General features: G+C 48.2%; 2 protein-coding genes across 5 annotated transcripts; one reads left to right on the top strand and one right to left on the bottom strand.

Annotated features, from left to right (window-relative positions):
* Positions 1-259: 259 nt before the first annotated feature.
* Positions 260-7,405, top strand: LOC116456020 (acrosin-like). Of its 3 annotated transcripts, XM_032134513.1 has the most exons (5): positions 260-3,710; positions 3,870-4,091; positions 4,423-4,688; positions 4,950-5,095; positions 5,544-7,405. In XM_032134513.1, the coding sequence occupies exons 1-5, from the start codon at positions 3,640-3,642 to the stop codon at positions 6,117-6,119; spliced, it is 1,281 nt and encodes a 426-aa protein (XP_031990404.1). In that variant the 5' UTR covers positions 260-3,639; the 3' UTR covers positions 6,120-7,405. The 3 variants fall into 3 exon arrangements, with proteins under 3 accessions (XP_031990404.1, XP_031990406.1, XP_031990403.1); XM_032134515.1 differs by lacking the exon at positions 3,870-4,091 and having other exon boundaries at positions 261-3,710; XM_032134512.1 differs by lacking the exons at positions 260-3,710; positions 3,870-4,091 and having other exon boundaries at positions 4,098-4,688.
* LOC116456016 (G protein-activated inward rectifier potassium channel 1-like) lies at positions 7,406-18,678 on the bottom strand. 2 transcript variants are annotated; one of them, XM_032134505.1, is made up of 3 exons: positions 17,773-18,671; positions 11,389-11,605; positions 7,406-9,519 (listed from the first exon to the last, which is right to left on the bottom strand). In XM_032134505.1, the coding sequence occupies exons 1-3, from the start codon at positions 18,421-18,423 to the stop codon at positions 8,948-8,950; spliced, it is 1,440 nt and encodes a 479-aa protein (XP_031990396.1). In that variant the 5' UTR covers positions 18,424-18,671; the 3' UTR covers positions 7,406-8,947. The 2 variants fall into 2 exon arrangements, with proteins under 2 accessions (XP_031990396.1, XP_031990397.1); XM_032134506.1 differs by lacking the exon at positions 7,406-9,519 and adding an exon at positions 9,526-11,224 and having other exon boundaries at positions 17,773-18,678.
* Between the last annotated feature and the right edge of the window lie 67 nt (positions 18,679-18,745).

Below are 18,745 nucleotides of genomic sequence, written 5' to 3'. Positions count from 1 at the left end.
ATGACTAAAACCTTTATGTTTCCTCTAAATCTATGTTTCACTGCCCTTGGTCACCGGGCACCCCAGGCTGGCACCAGGGCCCCTCTCCTCCCTGGGGGGACCCTCCCTGCGCACAAAGGAGCGAGGCCAAGGCTGGGGGGGAGACCAGGCCGGGGCGGCGTGGGCCGTTCTACTCAGGCGCTGCGCGGGCAGCCCCCGTCGCTGTGGTGACGGGGACCTTCCATGCAGGCGGCGCGCACGATGATCCCCTGGACCGTTCTAGTCAGGCGCTGCGCGGGCAGCCCCCGTCGCTGTGGTGACGGGGACCTTGGATGCGGGCGGCGCGCACGATGGCGGCCCCCGGCTGGGGAGCTCCGGTTCCCACGGGCGAACCGTGGGAGTTGTTTTGGGGCGGGTTGAGAAGGGAGGTACCAGGGTGGGGAGAGTTCTCGGCCCCGGGGCTCCACACGTGTTTGGCAGGGCGGCTCGGGAGACTGCCTCAGACCCAAAGCGCTGGAAATTTCCTGCTCTCCGTGCCCTCTTCTCTCCCCAGCCCACGGTCCCCCGCCTGCGTTAGGCAGAGCCGTCCCTGGGGCTCTGCGTGGTCAGGCCGCGTGGTTCTCCCATCTCGGGTGATTGGGCAAAGCGAGTCCTTGGTGTGGGTTTGACATTGCCCACCCAAACTGCCGCAAGAGCGCCGGGCTGTTTTGGGGAGTTGGGGGTGTTCTGAAGACGCGGCTGGAGCCTTGCTCTGAGGGACTGGGAGAGGCCCAGCAGCACGGAGCCAGCCTGGCTGGTGCAGAGGGCCACCGAGCAGGAGACAAAACCTGTTCTGGAGAGGTGCCACTGGCCGCAACAGCAAATGAGGAAATCTTCCTCTCCCGTCAGCTCAGAGGTAGCAGTGGGTGTGATCAGCGGCGTTTGATCCCCCTGTAGCGTGGAGGTGGAGATGGGAACAGCCTGTACACGGGCTGGCTGGAGCAGGGGAGGGCTGGGGCGCTGCAGTGGTCAGTGGGACGTGGGACAGGCCTGGTCAGTGCAGATCAGATGCTCTGGCACCTCTGTTTGGAGGCACGAGGCATCTCAGGGGCTGGAGGCCCAGCTGGTGTCAGGAGAGGCTGCACTCACCGGTGCCTCTGAAGTTGAGAATCCCTCTCTGATTCCCTTGCGGCTCAGGTGCCATTTCCCAAACCTGCCTCTGCCTTTAGTGTGCCTTGAGAAAGCCCAGCTCAGACCTGCTTCGTTTTCTAGTGAGGGGATTTGTCTTTCTCCCCAGGCTGCAGAACCCAGGAGCAGGGTACCACGTGTGTACAGTTGGGTGTTTTCCTTTCAAGGACCGCTGGGGCTTTGGTCCTGTGTAAATGCATGGGGCAGAGGGTGGGGGACACTGGGATCAGGTGGCAGTGCTGGCTGCTGGAATGTTTCAGGATCCTTGGCTGCAAGCTGCAGCTGAGTGCACTCTGAAATTCCTGAACCACAGATGCTCACCTGCCTCTCCCATCAAGTGGCTTTGTTTTTTGGGGTCCTGTACTTCTTTCTTGTTTCCTTTCACAAATCCAGGGAAAATCATATGCATTTTTTTTTCAGTTCCTCCCCTCACCTAATCCCCTAGCTGCTTGTTTGGAGGCCTCTTGCAGCCCCTGATACTGAAGCAGTCTTTTTGGGGTTACCCAGGGATCCTGAGAGACTGCGGGGTGAGAGCTCACAGATTCAGTGCTGCTTGTGGCCAGGGCCTAAGGGAATGGCAAGCAGCTGGCTCGCTGCAGAGAGAGATCTCATTTCTGGCTAAGTGAACCCATTTCTGGCTCTTACTCGCAAATCAAGCCCAGGCAGTTCTCTCTAGACTGCCTGCACGTGCTTGGTGAGTGCACCTGTGTCAACACCTTTAATTTTTTTTTTTTTTTTGGACTCCATTGATGATGTGCTTGATGACCTTCTGGGATCCCATGGCAAAATGAACCTTCTTTTCAGCTGCAAGGGTAGCACCTTCACTACTCCCCTTCTGCAGGAGGTGCCGCCACATCAGCCATTGACCCTCTCCAGGCGAGTGAAGCGGGGTGGACAGGAGAGCACAGCATTTCCCAGAGTCAGAGGCTGTGGAACCTGAGCTTGGGGAGGCAAAGTGGAGTTCATCTCATATTAAAAGCCTCTGTGGGCTATGGGGAGACAGCAGATCTCCCTCTGGAGAGCCTAGGTCAGGAATATGCCACAGCCCAGCCTTCCTGGGTGCACTTCAGGTAAGGTGGTGTAGGAAGGATCTTCACCCAAAGCTTTGGGTTTTCCCACTGCTTCTCCCAGATGCAGCAGGATGTCAGAAAAGGCACCAAAGCACAGAGGATTTCCAGTGAAGAAGACACTGGGAGGAGTTGGACATGTGTTCTTCCACTCCATAAAATGAGGAAAACCAGGGGCTAGAGTGAGAGCTGAGGAGCTTCTGAAGTCTGCTAATCTCTGCTGACTGCCCTCCCTGGCATGCAGGGATCCAGTGGCTCTGGCACAGACCCCAAAGCTGTGCTGCAGATGATGAAGGTGAATGTCCTGGTTCTGGCCAGGATGGGGCATGGCCAGGACCTGGAGGTTATTCTGTACCACCTCACATCCCTTTCCAGGGACAGGGGAAGAAGTCCCCTCTGGGTCACATGCTGGTGGCCTAGTCAGGTATTGCCAGGCTCTAGGGGCTGGATGGTTGCATGTGAATTGTTCCACTCCCCTGTACACTCCATTATTAATATTGGTGCTGATACTGTTCATTTTCTTATTTAATTGCTGTTTCCAGTGTATTGTTCTTGTCTCAACCCATGATCTTTACCTTTTGTGCCTCTAATTCTCCTCTCAAGGCCACTGCAGAAGAGAGGGGAAGGGGAGAGGGGAGTGAGCAGCATGTGGTTTGTAGTGTTCTGGTGGGAACGCTGGATTGGGGAATACCATTCCTAAATCACAGCAGTGAGTGCATGAACATTCCCCATCTCGGCCCCTCGTGCTCTGCAGCCACGACCCCCAGCACCAGCCTCCAAAACGAGAGGCAGTGCTGAGGCATTTGCAGTACTCACCCTGCTCCAAACATGGAAGATGTATAAAGAGGCTCACAAGGGCTTCCCTATGGCATTGAAACTGCTGTCAGCTTCTCACACACTCTGACACAGTCAGCAATTTCTGTTGCAACACTCAGGAGTTTCCCAGGTTTGTTCCATTGGCTAAGGCTCATTTGCCTTAACACATCCCCCCAAGTTGTTGGCATGTGGCATTGTTCCTTCCTGTCCTCTTCCTAGCCTTGATGTGCCAGTTTTCACCATCCTGTGGTGGCTCTGAGCACCCTCTCTGACCAAACACTCCCTTTGGAGAGACCCTCTCCCTTTGTGCCAGATTTGTCTGCCCAGGGCATTGTTTTGCAGGTGCCAGGCACGGGACTCCCTTGCCTTGCCTTGAAGGGATCTTCAAGGTCCCTTCCAACCCAAACCATTCTGTGGTTCTCTGAGGCTGTGGCCTTTCCCTGCCCTCTGAGGGCACCGTGCCCAGAACCTGGAACCAGCCACTCTGTGACATCAGCCCCGTGGCCATGGGTGCCATGGGCCCTGCAGCTGCTGCAGGCACTTGGGTCAGTGGCTGCACTGGAAGAGACAAGCTTTTGTTTCTTGAAGCTGACACACGCCACGGGCAGTGATGAATCTGCTGTACCTCTTCATCCTGCTGGCTGCGTACAGGCCTGCACAAGGCACCTGGGACACCTGCAGGTACGGCCCCGGGCTCTGGGAGGGTGCTTGTCCCCCGTTGCCACACCCCATGTCTTCCCAAACCCCTTGTGGAGCCTCCTTGCCCCAGGTGCTGGGACAAAGGCACAGCGTGAGCAGCAGCAGCCCGTGGGCAGAGCACTAATGACCTTCTGCTTACAGAGGCACCTGCGGGCTCCGGCCCATGGCTTCTGACTATGACTCCATAGCTTCTGACTACAGCATGCCACACGTCGTGGGTGCCACAGGTGCCCAGCCAGGGGCCTGGCCCTGGATTGTCAGCATCCAGGATCCCAGGAAAATAGGCACCGGGCATACATGCGGAGGGTCCCTCATCAGCCCACGATGGGTCCTTACAGCAGCCCACTGCTTCATCCGGGTCAGGTGAGGAGGAGCAAGTGATGAGGACATCCCCACAACTCAAACAGTTGCCCAGGCTGCAGCACCACATACTGCTCCCATCCCGTTTCCCTGCATTGTGCCCAGCGCCTCGGCCCTGCAGAGCCCAACTGAGGGCCTGCTCGGAAGGCTGGGCTTGTGCCACTGCTGCCCAGCAGCCTCCAGCGTGGCATTCCCGGAGCCTCAGGCATGCTAGGGCAGTCACACTCTCTGCTGCTCTGCTTTCCCCTCTGCCTCGAGAAGCAGAAGGCAGGGGGGTGCTGAGCTGCCACGGCCCAGGGCTCTGCTCCCTCTCACCCCTCTCTCTGCCTTCCAGGAATGTCACCATGTGGCGAGTGCTGATCGGGGCCACCCGGCTGACTCACCTGGGCCCCGGCGCGCAGGTGCGCCACGTGAAGCGGCTCCTGACTCACCAACACTACGCTGCTGCTTCACAGCAGAACGACATCGCCCTGCTGGAATTGGACCAGCCCGCGGAGTGCAGTGAATACGTCCAGCTTGCCTGTGTGCCCAATGCCTCGCTTACTGTGTCAGAGCTGAAAACCTGCTACATTGCTGGCTGGGGTTCTGCCAGTGCAAAAGGTGAGTTCCCAAAAGGGCCCTGTGCCCTGCAGGCAAGCTGAGCACACCGGAGAAATGGATTGGGCTTCCTGACAGCAGAGACCAAAGTCAGGCTGTAGGATGTACGCCTCTGGAGAGATGGGCCTGGCCCGCTCCCCAAAGCCAGACAGAAAGGACATGGCACTTCAACAGCTGCTCCAGGGGCAAAGCCTTAGGGAAGGACTTCACCCCCAGACCAGGGAGTAGAACCAGCAGCAAGCTCATTCCTTCCTGTGCTCACAGCTCAGGGACCAAGTGATGTCCTGCAGGAAGCCAAGGTCCGTCTCCTTGATATCCAGCTCGTTAACAGCAGCCAGTGGTACGCTGGGACCATCCACACCCACAACCTGTGTGCTGGCTACCCACGGGGTGGCATCGACACCTGCCAGGTATGAGTGTGCTGTGGGTCAGCCAGCCCCCAGCTGTACCCCCCAGTACCCCATCACCACCATGCAGGCGTAGGCCAGCATGTGCTTTGCCTGGAAAATCACTTTTCCAGCCCTGGGTTCCCTCCACTGGTGGAGTTTCCTTCCCCTTACCCGTATCTGTGGGTCCGTGCCCAGTGCCCGTGTTCCCAAGGCCTGGCACTCTGCCACAGGTCCAGATGCTGGATCATCCATGCTCTGCACATCCAGGATTACTGTGCAGATACAAGAGGGGGCACTACTTCACAGACACCCAACCTGTTCCCAGCTAAGGTTCTGGAGACTCCAGCACCTGAGCAGAGCCCTTTTGTGCTCAGAACACACCTGTGGCAGGAGCTGCAAGAGAGAAGCAAACCTCTAGCGCTGCCAGCAGCCACCCAACAGCACCCTAATCCTCTTTCATCTGCTGCAGGGCGACAGTGGAGGGCCTCTGGTGTGCAAAGATAACAGGGCCAGCTACTTCTGGCTTGTTGGAGTGACCAGCTGGGGAAAAGGTTGTGCCAGAGCAAAACGGCCTGGAGTCTACACCTCCACTCAGCACTTCTACGACTGGATCCTGGTCCAGACGGGCCTGTGCCCATCTGTAACAGCCACTCCAGCACCAGAACCAGGCTTCATCTCAGCCCCCTTTGAACAGCCAGGGCCAACACCAACAGAATTGGGCTGCTCTACGCCCACCCCACATCCACAGCCAGTTGTAACAACCACTCCAATGCCAAAGCCAACCTTCACCTCAAGCCCCTCTGAGCATCCAGGGCCAACACCAACAGAATTGGGCTGCTCTACGCCCGCTCCACATCAGCACCCAACTGTAACAGCCATGCCAACGCCAGAGGCAGCCTTCACCTCAACCCCCTTTGAGCAGCCAAGGCCAATGCCAACGCAACCTCTCCAGCTTCCATCCGCTCCACATCCATACCAGGTACTGGTGCACTTCTTAACGCGGGTGCACGAGATGCTGCAGGACCTAATGGGAAAAAAGACGTGAGCAGCAGGATGAACAGGATCCAGTGCAGGCTGCAGTGCACCGTGACCATTTCTTACTGGGGCAGTGCCTGCTGATCCAAAGACAGCCTCAGGGTCAAAGGCATCCTCTGTCCTGCCCATCTTCCTCCTCTGCATGCACACAAATGCTGAAGTTGATTTAGCTGTGGAAATAAAGTTGCCTATTGTCACTGTTAGCATGTCCTGTGCAAGGCAAGGAGTCCCTGGCCGGGCACCAGCAAAACGAAGCTGTGATGGGAGAAGGGAACACAGGTCACAGGGGCTACAGCTCTTGAGGACAGCAGCTGGGAACAGTTTTAGGCTGCCCATCAGTGGGATCCCTGGGTGTGGGACTTGAAACTGAACTCTCTCATGACTCAGGGGACGTGGTTTTAGAAAGACTCAAGGTCTGCACCAAGGACTGTGCAAGGAGCTTGATATCCAGCGGGGAGAGAAGAATCAGGGAGAATTGGACTGCGGGAAAAATGGGAAACCAACAGCACCTTCTCCTCCCACAGCGCCCCGCTGGGAGCCAGAAAAGTGCAAGAAGAGAAGCCACAAGAATCACATTCAGTAGACACACAAAATGATTAGAAGCTAGAAATTACAAAGAAGACCAGAAAGTTGACACCAGGAAAGATGAGAAAGTAGAATACAAAGCAGGCACTAAGAAGATGAATAGAAAGTAAAATAGAAAATATGTATTAGGTGAATATCAAGATATATTCACACACAGGTACCACAGCCCTGCACTCCCTTCAGTTTATTCTCTATTGTCTTGGAGGTGTCAGCTGGTTTAGTCTCAAGGGTCTTAGAGGACTAGCTGGCTTTTATATTTTTTACAATGCAGTTTGCTTTTTAACCCCTTTTTATGCTGCTTTGGGTTGTAACCTCCCTTTTTTGGAGGGGCCCTGTATGACCCACCTGCTCCCCCCCACCCACTCCTCCTCCACATCATCGCTGTCCCAGTGACACTGGGGTGCTCCCAGTGACACCCTCACCCTCCCAGGCTCCCCCATTTTTACTCACCTCCAAAAAAAGGCAAAAAATGACTTAAAACTGCCCTGGGCAGCACCTTGCTGATCTAATAATCTAATCTAATTAATGTCATTTACATCTGTACATGCCTCACCCCCACAAAGGGAGGGAAGCCCCCAAACAGGGGAAGCCCCCCCAGTTCCTGTCCCACAGCAGAGGGGGAGTGTGCCCAAGGATGGTGCCTCATCTCCTGGAGCTGCTTTGCTGTCAACATACACATGCACATTCGAGTAAAGAATGCTTGAGACCCAAGGTGGTTGGAATTTTATTTTGTAATAATTTTGGCAGTTCTGGACAGTAGGGAGAGTCATCATCATGTAAGACTTCATGCTGTCATCTAAATATTCCATACAAATACAGTTGATAAATGAAAATACAGATTTGAGCACATATGTATTGTTGAAATTCATGTTGAGAACAAATAAACAATGACAAGCAGCAAATCTTATGGCTGCACAAAACGCCATTTTCCAGTTTCACACCGTAGACAGATCAAAAGCAAGAAATAGTTATGCAAGCCAAGCCACTCCTAGCTTGGATACATCACTTTACCATCAAGGAATGCATTGCCAAACAATATGGCCACTGCCACCCCTTTTAAGTTTGACTGAATTTTGTCCACACAACAAGAGCAGAATTTGATCCTTCTATTGGAGACTGCTTTGCTGGTACTGGTGTTCTGGGGATGAACACCCTGTAAGCTGAGCTACTGAACACTGTTCACAAAACAGCCAGGTGTGTTTATACTTACTAACAACCAGGAAAGAAAAAGCCTCTCTCACAGACGGAGGTGGATTGAGCTGAATAGCAATAAATATCAAATTTACAAAATTATTGAGAATCATATATAAATGGAGAAAGCAAATGTAACAAAATGAAAATCAGCAACATCAAAGACATTACCATTAATTAGTAAAACTCTGAGATGTGTAATGACAGAGCATTATTTAGCACTTTGCTTTTATTTACTTACCATGTCTCCAAACTGAAATTTCATTTAGTTGCAGTATAAAACACACCATTAAGTTGAGCTACCAATCTCAAGTTTCCTTCACAGTGAGTGGTGATATAGTCATTAAAATTCAACACGGGATCCACCAAATCAAATGCTGAGGTCTAATTCTGGACAGGATAAATGATCATCATGTTTATGAGAGCTCATGTGAGTCCAATGACCCAAAGGTTATTGCACACTGCTTCCTCCACCTGAATGATCATGAATGAGACACTGGGAGCACAGAGCGAGCATGCCACAATCACTGGGAAAGAAGGATGCACCAGGAAGGCCACTTTGCAAAGGGGTCACTGAGAGAGAACTGAACTATGGCTGAGCAGTGTCACATACTCTTCTTGTGTTCAGCTGTTCTGTACACCAGGAACAGTCCAGGATCTGAGCTGCACAAAGCTGTGTTTCAGCTGATGTTACGCCCTTCTTGGTTCCATCTCGGAATGTTTCACTCTCTGACTAAGCATCTGATCCTGGCTTTGTGAAAAAGCCTCTGCATACATGGAAGACAGTGTGGATTTGCAATGAGCATGCTGATAAACATCATCAGGGCAGGAATCTCTTTGGCATGAAAGGGTAACCTCACTGCACCTCAAAGTCCTAGTATGCTACCTAAATTAGATCTGTACAGAACAATTATACAAAAAGGATCATTCTTCCTGAAAGTGGGAAAACCAAGTTATGACTTTACTGTGGAACAACTCTTTCAGGCCAGCAGTCTCAAATGCAGTTTATCAGCAACAGCTCCTGTTTCCTAGCTCTTGAAAGACACGATCAGAGTTCATTTTTCAAAGTTTGGCAGGAAAATTATCTTCCAACTTCACCTCTAGAGCGCCCATACTTGGAAAATCCTTCTGTGACTCAAGATCACTGGTAGACTGAGTCAGAGCCTTGGCCTTTATTTTTAAGGCTTTTAGCTGCATCCTGTCATCACTGTCTTCACCATCATAGATGGGACTCATTTCTTGAATTTTCAAGAGATCTCCAGTACTGGAAGTCTTCTCTGTGTTACTGGAACTCATTCTCGGGGCTCTTTGTGGAAGGCCTTCCTTTCTCGAGCTGATCTTCTGCAGTTTAACAGGAAGCTTGTTCTTCTCTCCTGTAGTATCAACACAGTCAAGTGGACAAACCTGTTCTCTTCTGGTTTTCTTATCAAAAGGACTATTCAAAAGAGATGACTGGGCAAGGTTTTCTTCTTGCTCTTTAACACTGTAAGGAGGAGTGGGGACTTCAAACGTGGCATGAAACTGAGAATAATCAACACGGAAAAAGCCATCTTCCAGAGACATTACTGGGAGGAACCTATGTCCCCAAAGAACTTCATCTTCTGTGTATGAGGTCCTAGCTTGACACGTCATTCCTATGGAAATGGACAAGAGCATGGCATTCTAATGTGAGCAAGCAGAACATAGAACAAAAAATACATGGTCAGGCTGGCAGATAAAAATCAATTGCTGCCAGTAAGCCAACAATTTTATAGATTATAAAATGGGGCAGTTGTTCCTAGACAATCTTCTGACAGTCAGTGGAGTGCCTCTAATTGACTGACTAGATTTTTATGCAAATACTGGATTAAATATTACAGACTTGCAACCAAGCAAAAGCAAAATGTAAAATTAGAACAGTATTAGCTTGTGTGCTGGTTTCAGCTGGGATGGAATTGATTTTCTTCACTGTGTCTAGTACTGGAAGCCTACAATTAGGTCATCCCAAGCTTCTCTTTTCCAGGCTGAACAATCCCAATTCAGCCTTGAGAGAGTAAGTGATACTGTTTCTTGGGAGAAAGAACTATTGCTTGGCAGAGGCTTACAGAATCCTTTGGCAAGGATCAGGTGTTGGGGGAGACAACACTAAATAAAAAATGTAATCTTGCATTTCTTCTGTAGGCTGTGTTACTTTTTCTCCAAACAGTATGTCAAGACAAAAGCTGTGCAGAGACACTGAAGCTGTCTTTCATGCTAAGACACAGGTGGCATTGTAAACTCATTGAAGATTTTGTTCCACTTAGTGCAAACATACATCAGTGGTAGTATTTACATGTGTGAACTCACAGCTAAAATGTGTTCTAACCAAGCAAATCTGTTACCATCTCACCACAGCAGCACTCACAATAATTTATACAAATATCCCAGGTGAGCAGAACTTTAACACTTCCTGTCATGGTAATGTCCAGAGACAGAACTAGCAATCAGTAAGCCCAAATTCTGATTTGCTCTCTGGTTACTGCTATATGGATTCTCAAGTGTAAAATGTTTCCTTTCAAATATCCAGACAGGTAACTGCATTCGGGGAGGTTATGAATACATGCTTATCTAAAATAAATGGTTCAGCTGCAGGGTAAGATGAGGCCTCTGCAGGGATCTAAAGACTGCCACACTCAGTGTGAAAGAGTGTTCTGCCCCAGAGGTTTGTGTATTTGGTTAGGGCCAGTGAGTGGAGAGTAATCAGGCAGTGAGATGACTGCACATGGCTGCACCAAAGGGACATCAGTGTTTCCAAGGCAGGAAGGAGGCAGCTGCTAACCTTGCTGAAAGGCCAAGGAAGCTCTTTGGTTAACCAAAGTTTAACAAACCCTCAAAAGAAGGAAGAAGAAGATCAGAATGCTGATGACCATACTGACTGATTTGGACTTTAGCAGTACTCATGGATCGTTGATGAAGAGCTCCTTATACAACTGGAACCCATTTTCACGGGATTCATAGAAGAATTGAGTCCTCAAAACAGAAGGGCACAAAATCAGCTGCCATCTGGACAACACCATACCCAAATTAAAAAAATTTTAAAAAGCCTTCTCACATTTGCCAATAACCACTTATGCCTACAGTTTTTGTGACTATGAGGTCTGTATTTGCACTGTAAAACTGGATTTCTTATTCTGAATTCAATTCAGTGCAAACTATGCTGAAAGAAATTTTGCAGAAATTTTGAAGTTCAACTTTGATTTCAGAGTGGTTGTCCTTAAAACAGAAGCCTCCTGAGAGCGTTGAGTTGTTCCACGTGCCATAGTCAAAGAGTGGCAGGCTGCATCTCTTGCTGGCCACTTTGGGAATTGGTAATGCAGAGCCCTGTGGGGAAGGGAGGACTTTATTGGCCAGTGAGAGCCACTGAAGCTCTGCAGCATATGGTAGGATATGCTGGAGCATCCAGGACTAACAGCTGCCTTGCTAAAAATATCAGCACTGAAAACAAAGACTGAAAATTAGAGCATGCATATTATTCTAAGTCTTACCGGTAGTCTCAACAATTCCTTCGAGGATGACAACTATTTCAAATTGCTCACTTCTCAGTGATCTTTGTGACAGACAAAAGAAGGGGCTCTCTGAGTTAATTTCATGACAGATGGTTAAAGGGGAAACTAAAAACAGCTGGTCGGCTCCAGTTCCAAATCCAACATCCAATTCACACTGGTCTAGCGGCAGAAATTCTCCCTCTGGTGTCTGTCTGGACTAAAGATAAAAAGATGATTTAGTAATCACCATGTGAGGCAAAACATGGAATCAGTGCAATAAAGTTTAAACCCACCTTCTCCATGACATTACCAGCTACATGTATTAGGTCTGGGGGCTTCATGATGGAGATATAAGTAATGCTAAATACTATGAGGCTACTTTGCAAGACCAATTTTGACTTTTCTTATTATGCCAGTAGATCTCATCACCACCTACAAACTCTACTATGACACACACATATATATATATATTTATACACTTTGACAAAAATGTCGTGTACCACACTACATGCCTTGTAATGGATGTTCAACATGAATATCCTGTGGCAAAAGCTCTGTTAACAAGACCAAAATCTGCAAGCTGGGCACATTTTGTTCTGTTGTTTGAATTCACGTTTCATTATTTTTGTATGTTACTCTCTTCTGTTTGGCAGACACTGTGATGTACTAACTCAAAGGTAAACATCATAGTAATTGCACAGTACATCTGGTAAGTGACATTTTCACAAAACCATCTGAATTGATACTGATGATGCTATCACCCCTTGCATATTCCACCAACTGGATATTGACCTTAATAATGAACTTGTTATTAAGCTAAGTGCCTCATTTTTCTTTCCATCATTTCATGGGTCCAATAAAAATACAGCTATGATAACTTCCCTCCACCCCATAGTGCTCCCTCCAAATTTTCCTGGTATTCAAAGTATAACTACAAGTTACATCAGTTGGCCAGGCAGCTCCTCACCTGATTGCTTTGAAGGTCTCTGGTGGAAATTGCCCATTAAAATTAGAAGCTTTGCACAGCTGATATAAATCCTATTTAGAATCCTTTCTGTTTATTGTTTGATTAAAAAGCACTCTTTAAGAAGCTGACTATTGATTATAAATAAATATTATTGTAAATTATATTATCGTAAATGAATAAATAAATAGTTTTAATTGTGTTGCATTTGTATTGACAAATGTACTGGTTCCACTGCTTGGAAACATCATTCATTGAGAGCAAGCCAAAGGCAACAGCTTTGCCATCAACTTAGATCTGACTAGTATTCTTTTAAGAAAGCTTCTGTCTTTAAAGAAAATCCCCAAGCAACTCGTATATCTTCATTTTGTCTCTCCTCTTCACGTGTATCCTAAAAATGCTGACTTTTTAACTGCCTGGTATTTACTGGAGATTACATAACCAGCTAGGTAGCTGCTGGAGTACAGCTCCTTATTAAATACAATGCATTATTTCATTTATATGCTATGTGTTTGTTTTGCCGTTGAGGAAAAAACATTCTTCCTATGTAAGTAACAAAGCTCTCCCCTGCACAAGAGGACAAGAATCAACTTCTCCAGTATTGATGAAAACAGAGAAAACATCAGCTGATTGCGTGTGAAAGCATTTTCACAAATTATTTATGATTTGAAACGTAAAAAGGCTATGAAATAAAAGCCATCAAAACTACTGCTGCATACCAGTGGTGACAGTCTCTGTTATATGCAAAGGGGTAAGCAACCTACTGCAAAAACATCTTTTCTCTTTTCCTGAGGCAAGCTGCAGACTACGCCACTGCTTTTGTTGCCTGGCTACTGTTCCTGCAGTGGGTGCACAAATTGATTGGCCGTGTATGAGCCTTGCTCCAAGGTAACGAGCCTCAACATGAGCTGTATGAACCAACATCTAAATCTCAAATTGTCCCCAAGTCTTATCAAATACATTTACCTGACAAAAATGTGCATATTTGCACAAACTGCTGCCTGACTGACTTAAGAACTGTTTGATCTACAAACCATTTTTCTTTGCGGAAGAGTCTTCGATCAAATCCGTTCAATAATAAACAAACCCAGCGAGGGTGATTAGAGGTAACAGATCTGGGAGAAAGCAGAAGGTTGTGTTTGAGGTATTCAGTATCTTACATACAGGATTGATTTATGCAGGGCATGGAGGATTCTTGAAAAAAACTTGTTTGTTGAATAAAAAGATGTTAACCTGAATGAAGAGAGCTTAATAGCCCCAATACATCCAGGTTCCTAGCCAGTGACCTTTGTTTTACATCTTTACTCAAAGGATCACAAAATAAGGCAGAAGACTACAAACTGCCAGCAGTAAGTCTGGAAGGAACACTTGTGATTCTTTATTTTGACCATCCACATAACACAAAGACAAGCAAATTTTGCAGATTAATACATGTTGAACAAGGGCACAATTACTTAGAAATGCCCTGGCTTGCAATTTAAATGTGGTCAGAGATGGATAATCTAAAGGTCTCAAAGAATTTCCCCAAAGGTAAATTTTTTCACAGCTAAGAAAAAAGAAAAAAAAGACTTCTGTGTCTTTAACTTTCTGCCAATGGATGTTTTGGTTTTTATTACAAGGCAGACTTCCACTGCACTTAGGCTGTTTCAGTGTCTGAACAAGCACATCACGCCCTTCAGATCTTCCCTCCTATCCTTTATTCATTCTCTTTGCTTTTCTAAACCCTGTTGTTTATGCATCTCTCTTTAAGCGGACATGATGCAGTTTTATGATTATTAACCCTCTGTCAGTTCACTCATTAGAGAACTCACATAATTATGTTTTGATATCCAGGTGAACTAATTAAGCACTGGAGCAGAAAAAGTGGGATGCAAAAGATGCAGCACCATCGAGCTTAATATTGTAGCATGTTGTAGAGAAACGAATCTAAAAAATGCTGAACTGCCCAGCTTGCAAGAAGAGTTATTGTATTTTATATTACTGGAATAACATGATCTTGTTACTTTGATATCATTGCTAAAGATTTGTGTGGAGCTTTTTGGTTGTGACCCTGTACCCGGAGCTCTACTGTAGATAATTCCTAGGATCAGTGCTACTTTTTAATGCAGTTTAGTTTCCCCATGCTGTAAATATGACCTGTGTGAGCTGGGCTTGTTCAGACCAGAGAAGAGAAGGCATAGAAGGGGATCTAACAGAAACATTCCAAAATCTGAGAGGAAGGTGATCAAGAAGACAAAGCCAGGCTTTTCACAGAGGTACCCAGCAGTAACAAGAGAGACAACAGGTGTAAGATAAAACAAGGGAAGTTTGGACTGGGTTGAAGAAAAACATTTTCATCATGACAGTCAAGCAGAAGAAAAGCTTGCCCAGCAAGGCTGTGCATTCTGTTTTCTTAGAGGTTTCCAAAATGATATTGGAAAAAGCCCAAAGTAACTTGGTTTGATCTCTTAGCTCACCACACTTTCAGCAGAAGGTTGGACCAGAGACTTCCTGAAGTTCCTTCCAATCGGAACACTTCTGTAATATTAAAAAATGTATTTTTTTGCACTTTCTGCCCTGCTTATCAATTTATTGAAATCACAATATAATGGGTCTTCTTACTTATTTCCAATGCCTGTCACCTGCCATCTGCCAACCTTCTGTCACAATTGTTTGCTTTCAGTTTATTTAAAGCTGTTAGTAAGTACAGCCTAAAGAATAGGTGCCTGCTGGTTCTAACCCAAAGCTCACTGCCTCTATGGCTATCATGCTTCACAACTGTATTTTTAAAACTATTGTTAGCACATGTTGAAAACAGGCTATGATGATTTTACATTCCTCAACTTTCTGAATCAAAATGTCCTACACTACTAGCTGAAACACTATGTAGATGACTACACACCAATACTAGTGATATCAGCACACTAGTAAGGTCCAGGAATCAACAGGCAGAAAAATACAGTTCACTGTGACGTTTAAAAATCCAGGACCTGAAACTGCACATTTTCAGCAGCTAGTTCCAAATAGCTTTTTTGCTATTTCTTACCCCAGGATTTTGCTTTTTCCAGCTTCTGTAGCACTCAATGTAACTTAGAAATATGTGGGTTTCTGGAAAAGTTTTTGCTGAAACACACAGAATTAGTCTTGTACCTGTTTTCCAAACTCTCCACAACTCAGTCAAAAAAGGGCCTCAGACTTTTGCATGGTATCACTATGCCATGCTGCAGCACAGTCCCTAGACCCAAAGAAAAGCCAGCCCAGTGTGGCAGCACCATTGTAGTCTACTGAATGTATTAGGGGAGGTATCACACTGTCAGTAATTGCCATTCAGACAGACTGAGATTAGTGTACTTTCCTTACAAAGGTAAATCCTCAGAGCTCCACTGGTCTGAGCAAAACACTACATTCACTACTAAATGTATCTCCTATCTCAAGTACGAACATGTGATGTGTTCCTTCATATTCCTTCACTGTGACACCAGCACAAAAGAAAATTCTAGCTACCTAATCAGGTGCAGCAGAAGTATGGCAAGATCAGCTGTTAGCAGCACTGCAGGGAAGTACAGGGGACAGAGCTCTAATCACAAAAAGGCAGAATTTGCTGAGGATAGCAAGTGAACTCTGGCATATTCACCACAAGTTTACAGGACACACAAAGCTACCTCAAAGCATCTGATGTAAATTCAAGGGCGATCTGAACAGCCACCACCAGCTACTAGAAAGGTGTGTCCAGTTCAGTGACGAGGATTTACAGAAAGACATGGGAACTAATACCATGCTGACTGAGGGGGCAGCTACTGCACATTCACTTTTAAATCTTCCTCTCTTCATAGCTTGTATTTGCCAAAGGTCACAAAGCAACTTGAAGATAACACATGGGCATGATGATCATACAAAAAAAAAAACCAAGAACTACTCAGTGATTCATCATCTGGCCTACAAAACAGCTATCCTAAGACACAGTGGTCATGCAGGTCCATCAAATGTCCTTGAGTTTTCTGTCCCAGTCATCTGCACACCAGCATTGTGTAGCAATAGAATTGTCAGCAGAAAGGACATCAGGTTGTATACTCAGTGTCTTATTTCAAAAGAAAATGAGTTACCCTCTCTGTAAAAACACAATGTGATACCACTTTTATTCCACTTTGACCTGCATTCCATTTTAAATGATGGAATTAAACACTTTAGAGGGGCTTTCTGCTAGAGAGCAACAAAAAACATGGTTCAGCAGGCTTTCCAATTCCTACCAAAATTGCTCCAATGTAACTCATTACAGCTTGTTCCTATACATATCTCCAACTTCTTTTTAAATCTTAGCAGATTCTCCATTTTAAGTGGTAATCTGTAGCAAGAAAAATTAACAGCTCAGTCTAGCATTTGGCACAGAACAGAAGGAAAACAGCCTTTCATATTTACCACTGCCCCGTCACCTACTGCTTCATGCTTGTTTATGCAGATTATTAAAAAGGCCAGTTGCTCCAAAGAGAGGTTTACCAGACAGAGTACAGAACATTTATAACACTCAAATATGATAGCCTGAAATTAATGTCATCACTGGGACCCGGCTTCTGACAGCTGAGGAGCTTCGGACAGAGCTCCCCACCAAGTGTGCTCCCATGACAAGACAGAGCTGCTGTGAGATGCTACATTGCTGAGTCTCAGCATGCCATACAGTGCTTTTCTTCCATTTTACTCCAGCCCAATTTATCTTCTGGACTTTCGTGCCTGCAAAATTCTTCTGTCCTCATAATTTTATTTTTTTGGTTGTTATGATCTCCTTTGAATTCCAGTTTTCTTGCATTCTGAGTTATACTGACCATTGCCAGTGATTAATAAACAGATACTGGTGACAATCAAAGGGTGTTTCCACTAAAGCACCTATACAGTTCCTCTGAAATGCTGTGAGGTCACTAGCTGGAACACTGGGATAAGGAACTGCAAGTTAAAGCTCACCAAGTTTCCCCAAGGGGAAGAAGAGGTCAAGGTTGATTTTTATCCTAGTTTAATATCACCACAAATCAATTCCTTATTCCCAGCCATCATCTGCTAAGCAGCATGCCTTAGTACCCTTCCTTGCAGCTATCCTGCATCCTGACACATCCATCCATCCTGACCAAATCCACTGAAATGCCCCTGGGAGGTCTCTGATGAGACAGTTTTCCCCTATGCCTGCTTGGCTCTTTCACGGCTCCTACTATGGACAGCTACACCAAATTCTTCCCTAGTCCTTCATACCACCCCAGTCACACCCTCTCACCCGCATGCCACGGGACCGAACAGCTGTCCCTGGGGCAGGGCAGAGCTGCCAGCAGGCAACAGCAGCAGGGGCTGCACAGGGGAAGCCTCACGCTACCTGCCCTGTGTGCACATCCCTGCACCTGCCCATATCGCCCACTGCCACTCAGGTGCCCTATGCCACCCACTGTCGTGGCAGGCCTTACCTTGATCAGCTTGCAGCGGATCTGGGCAGACACCATGTGGCTGTTGCGGAGGTTGCCGACACGAAACATGAGGCAGAGCTTGGCATCCCGCTGCGAGATGACCGCGGCACGGCTGAACATGAGGGTCTCAGCTCGCTTCTTGGGCTGGGACATCTTGATGAACATGCAGCCGATGAGGAACGCATCGACAACGGAGCCCAGCAGCGACTGGAAGAGGAAAAGCACGATGCCCTCAGGACAGCGCTCCGTAATGTAGCGGTGCCCGTAACCAATGGTGGCCTCGGTCTCTATGAAGAAGAGGAAGGCGGAGGGGAAGTTGTACACGTTGGCCACGCACGGGCTGTACGCGTCGCCGTGCGCCTGGTGCAGGTCACCCCGCAGGTAGGCGATGCCCCACCACATCGAGGCCATGACCAGCCAGGCGACCGTGTAGGTCAGCAGGAAGATGAGCAGGTTCCAGCGCCACTTGAGGTCCACCAGCGTGGTGAAGAGGTCGGAGAGGTAGCGGCTGCTCTCGCCGCCCAGGTTCCCGTGCTGCACGTTGCAGCGCCCGTTCTTGTCCACGAAGCGCTGCCGCTCTCTGCGGGCGCTGCAGCGAGCGAGGCCCACGGCCTGGTACTCGTCCCCAAACTTCCTGCGCACGGCTGACATGCTGCCGGCTGCCGAGGTGCTCCGCGGGCAGGCTGAGGATGCGGCGGGGCGGGCGGGGTGACCGCACCTCGCTGCCTGCGCGCAGCAGCCGCCGGACGCGGCCCCCAGAACACGGGGCGTGCCCGGATGCCCGCGGAGCCGGAGCGCGGCGCTGCCAGCCCTGCCCGCTCGCCAGCAGGGCAGGGGAACGGCCGGAGAAGCCGCGGCTTCAGGGGGCACACAGCAAGGACCCGGCGGAGTGAGGCGGGTGGGGCGGGGCGAGCCGAGCCGAGCTGGGGCGGGGTGAGTGGGCCGGGGCGGGGCGCGCCGGGTACCGGGGCGG

Source organism: Corvus moneduloides, chromosome 26 (assembly GCF_009650955.1).
Source record: "Corvus moneduloides isolate bCorMon1 chromosome 26, bCorMon1.pri, whole genome shotgun sequence".
NCBI lineage: Eukaryota > Metazoa > Chordata > Aves > Passeriformes > Corvidae > Corvus > Corvus moneduloides.
The sequence above is the reverse complement of the archived record's forward strand: the minus strand, read 5'-3'. Positions and strand labels throughout refer to the sequence as shown.

What these genes read in the sequence shown, in the direction of transcription:
- LOC116456020 (XM_032134512.1), top strand. Translation starts at nt 4,109, where the DNA reads ATGAGGACATCCCCACAACTCAAACAGTTGCCCAGGCTGCAGCACCAC. An exon ending in GGGTTCTGCCAGTGCAAAAG is followed by an intron (nt 4,689 to 4,949) that starts GTGAGTTCCCAA and finishes CTGTGCTCACAG; the next exon opens with CTCAGGGACCAAGTGATGTC. An exon ending in GTGGCATCGACACCTGCCAG is followed by an intron (nt 5,096 to 5,543) that starts GTATGAGTGTGC and finishes CATCTGCTGCAG; the next exon opens with GGCGACAGTGGAGGGCCTCT.
- LOC116456016 (XM_032134505.1), bottom strand. Translation starts at nt 18,423, where the DNA reads ATGTCAGCCGTGCGCAGGAAGTTTGGGGACGAGTACCAGGCCGTGGGC. An exon ending in TCCGCTGCAAGCTGATCAAG is followed by an intron (nt 11,606 to 17,772) that starts GTAAGGCCTGCC and finishes TTTTATCTTTAG; the next exon opens with TCCAGACAGACACCAGAGGG. An exon ending in AGGAATTGTTGAGACTACCG is followed by an intron (nt 9,520 to 11,388) that starts GTAAGACTTAGA and finishes CCATTTCCATAG; the next exon opens with GAATGACGTGTCAAGCTAGG.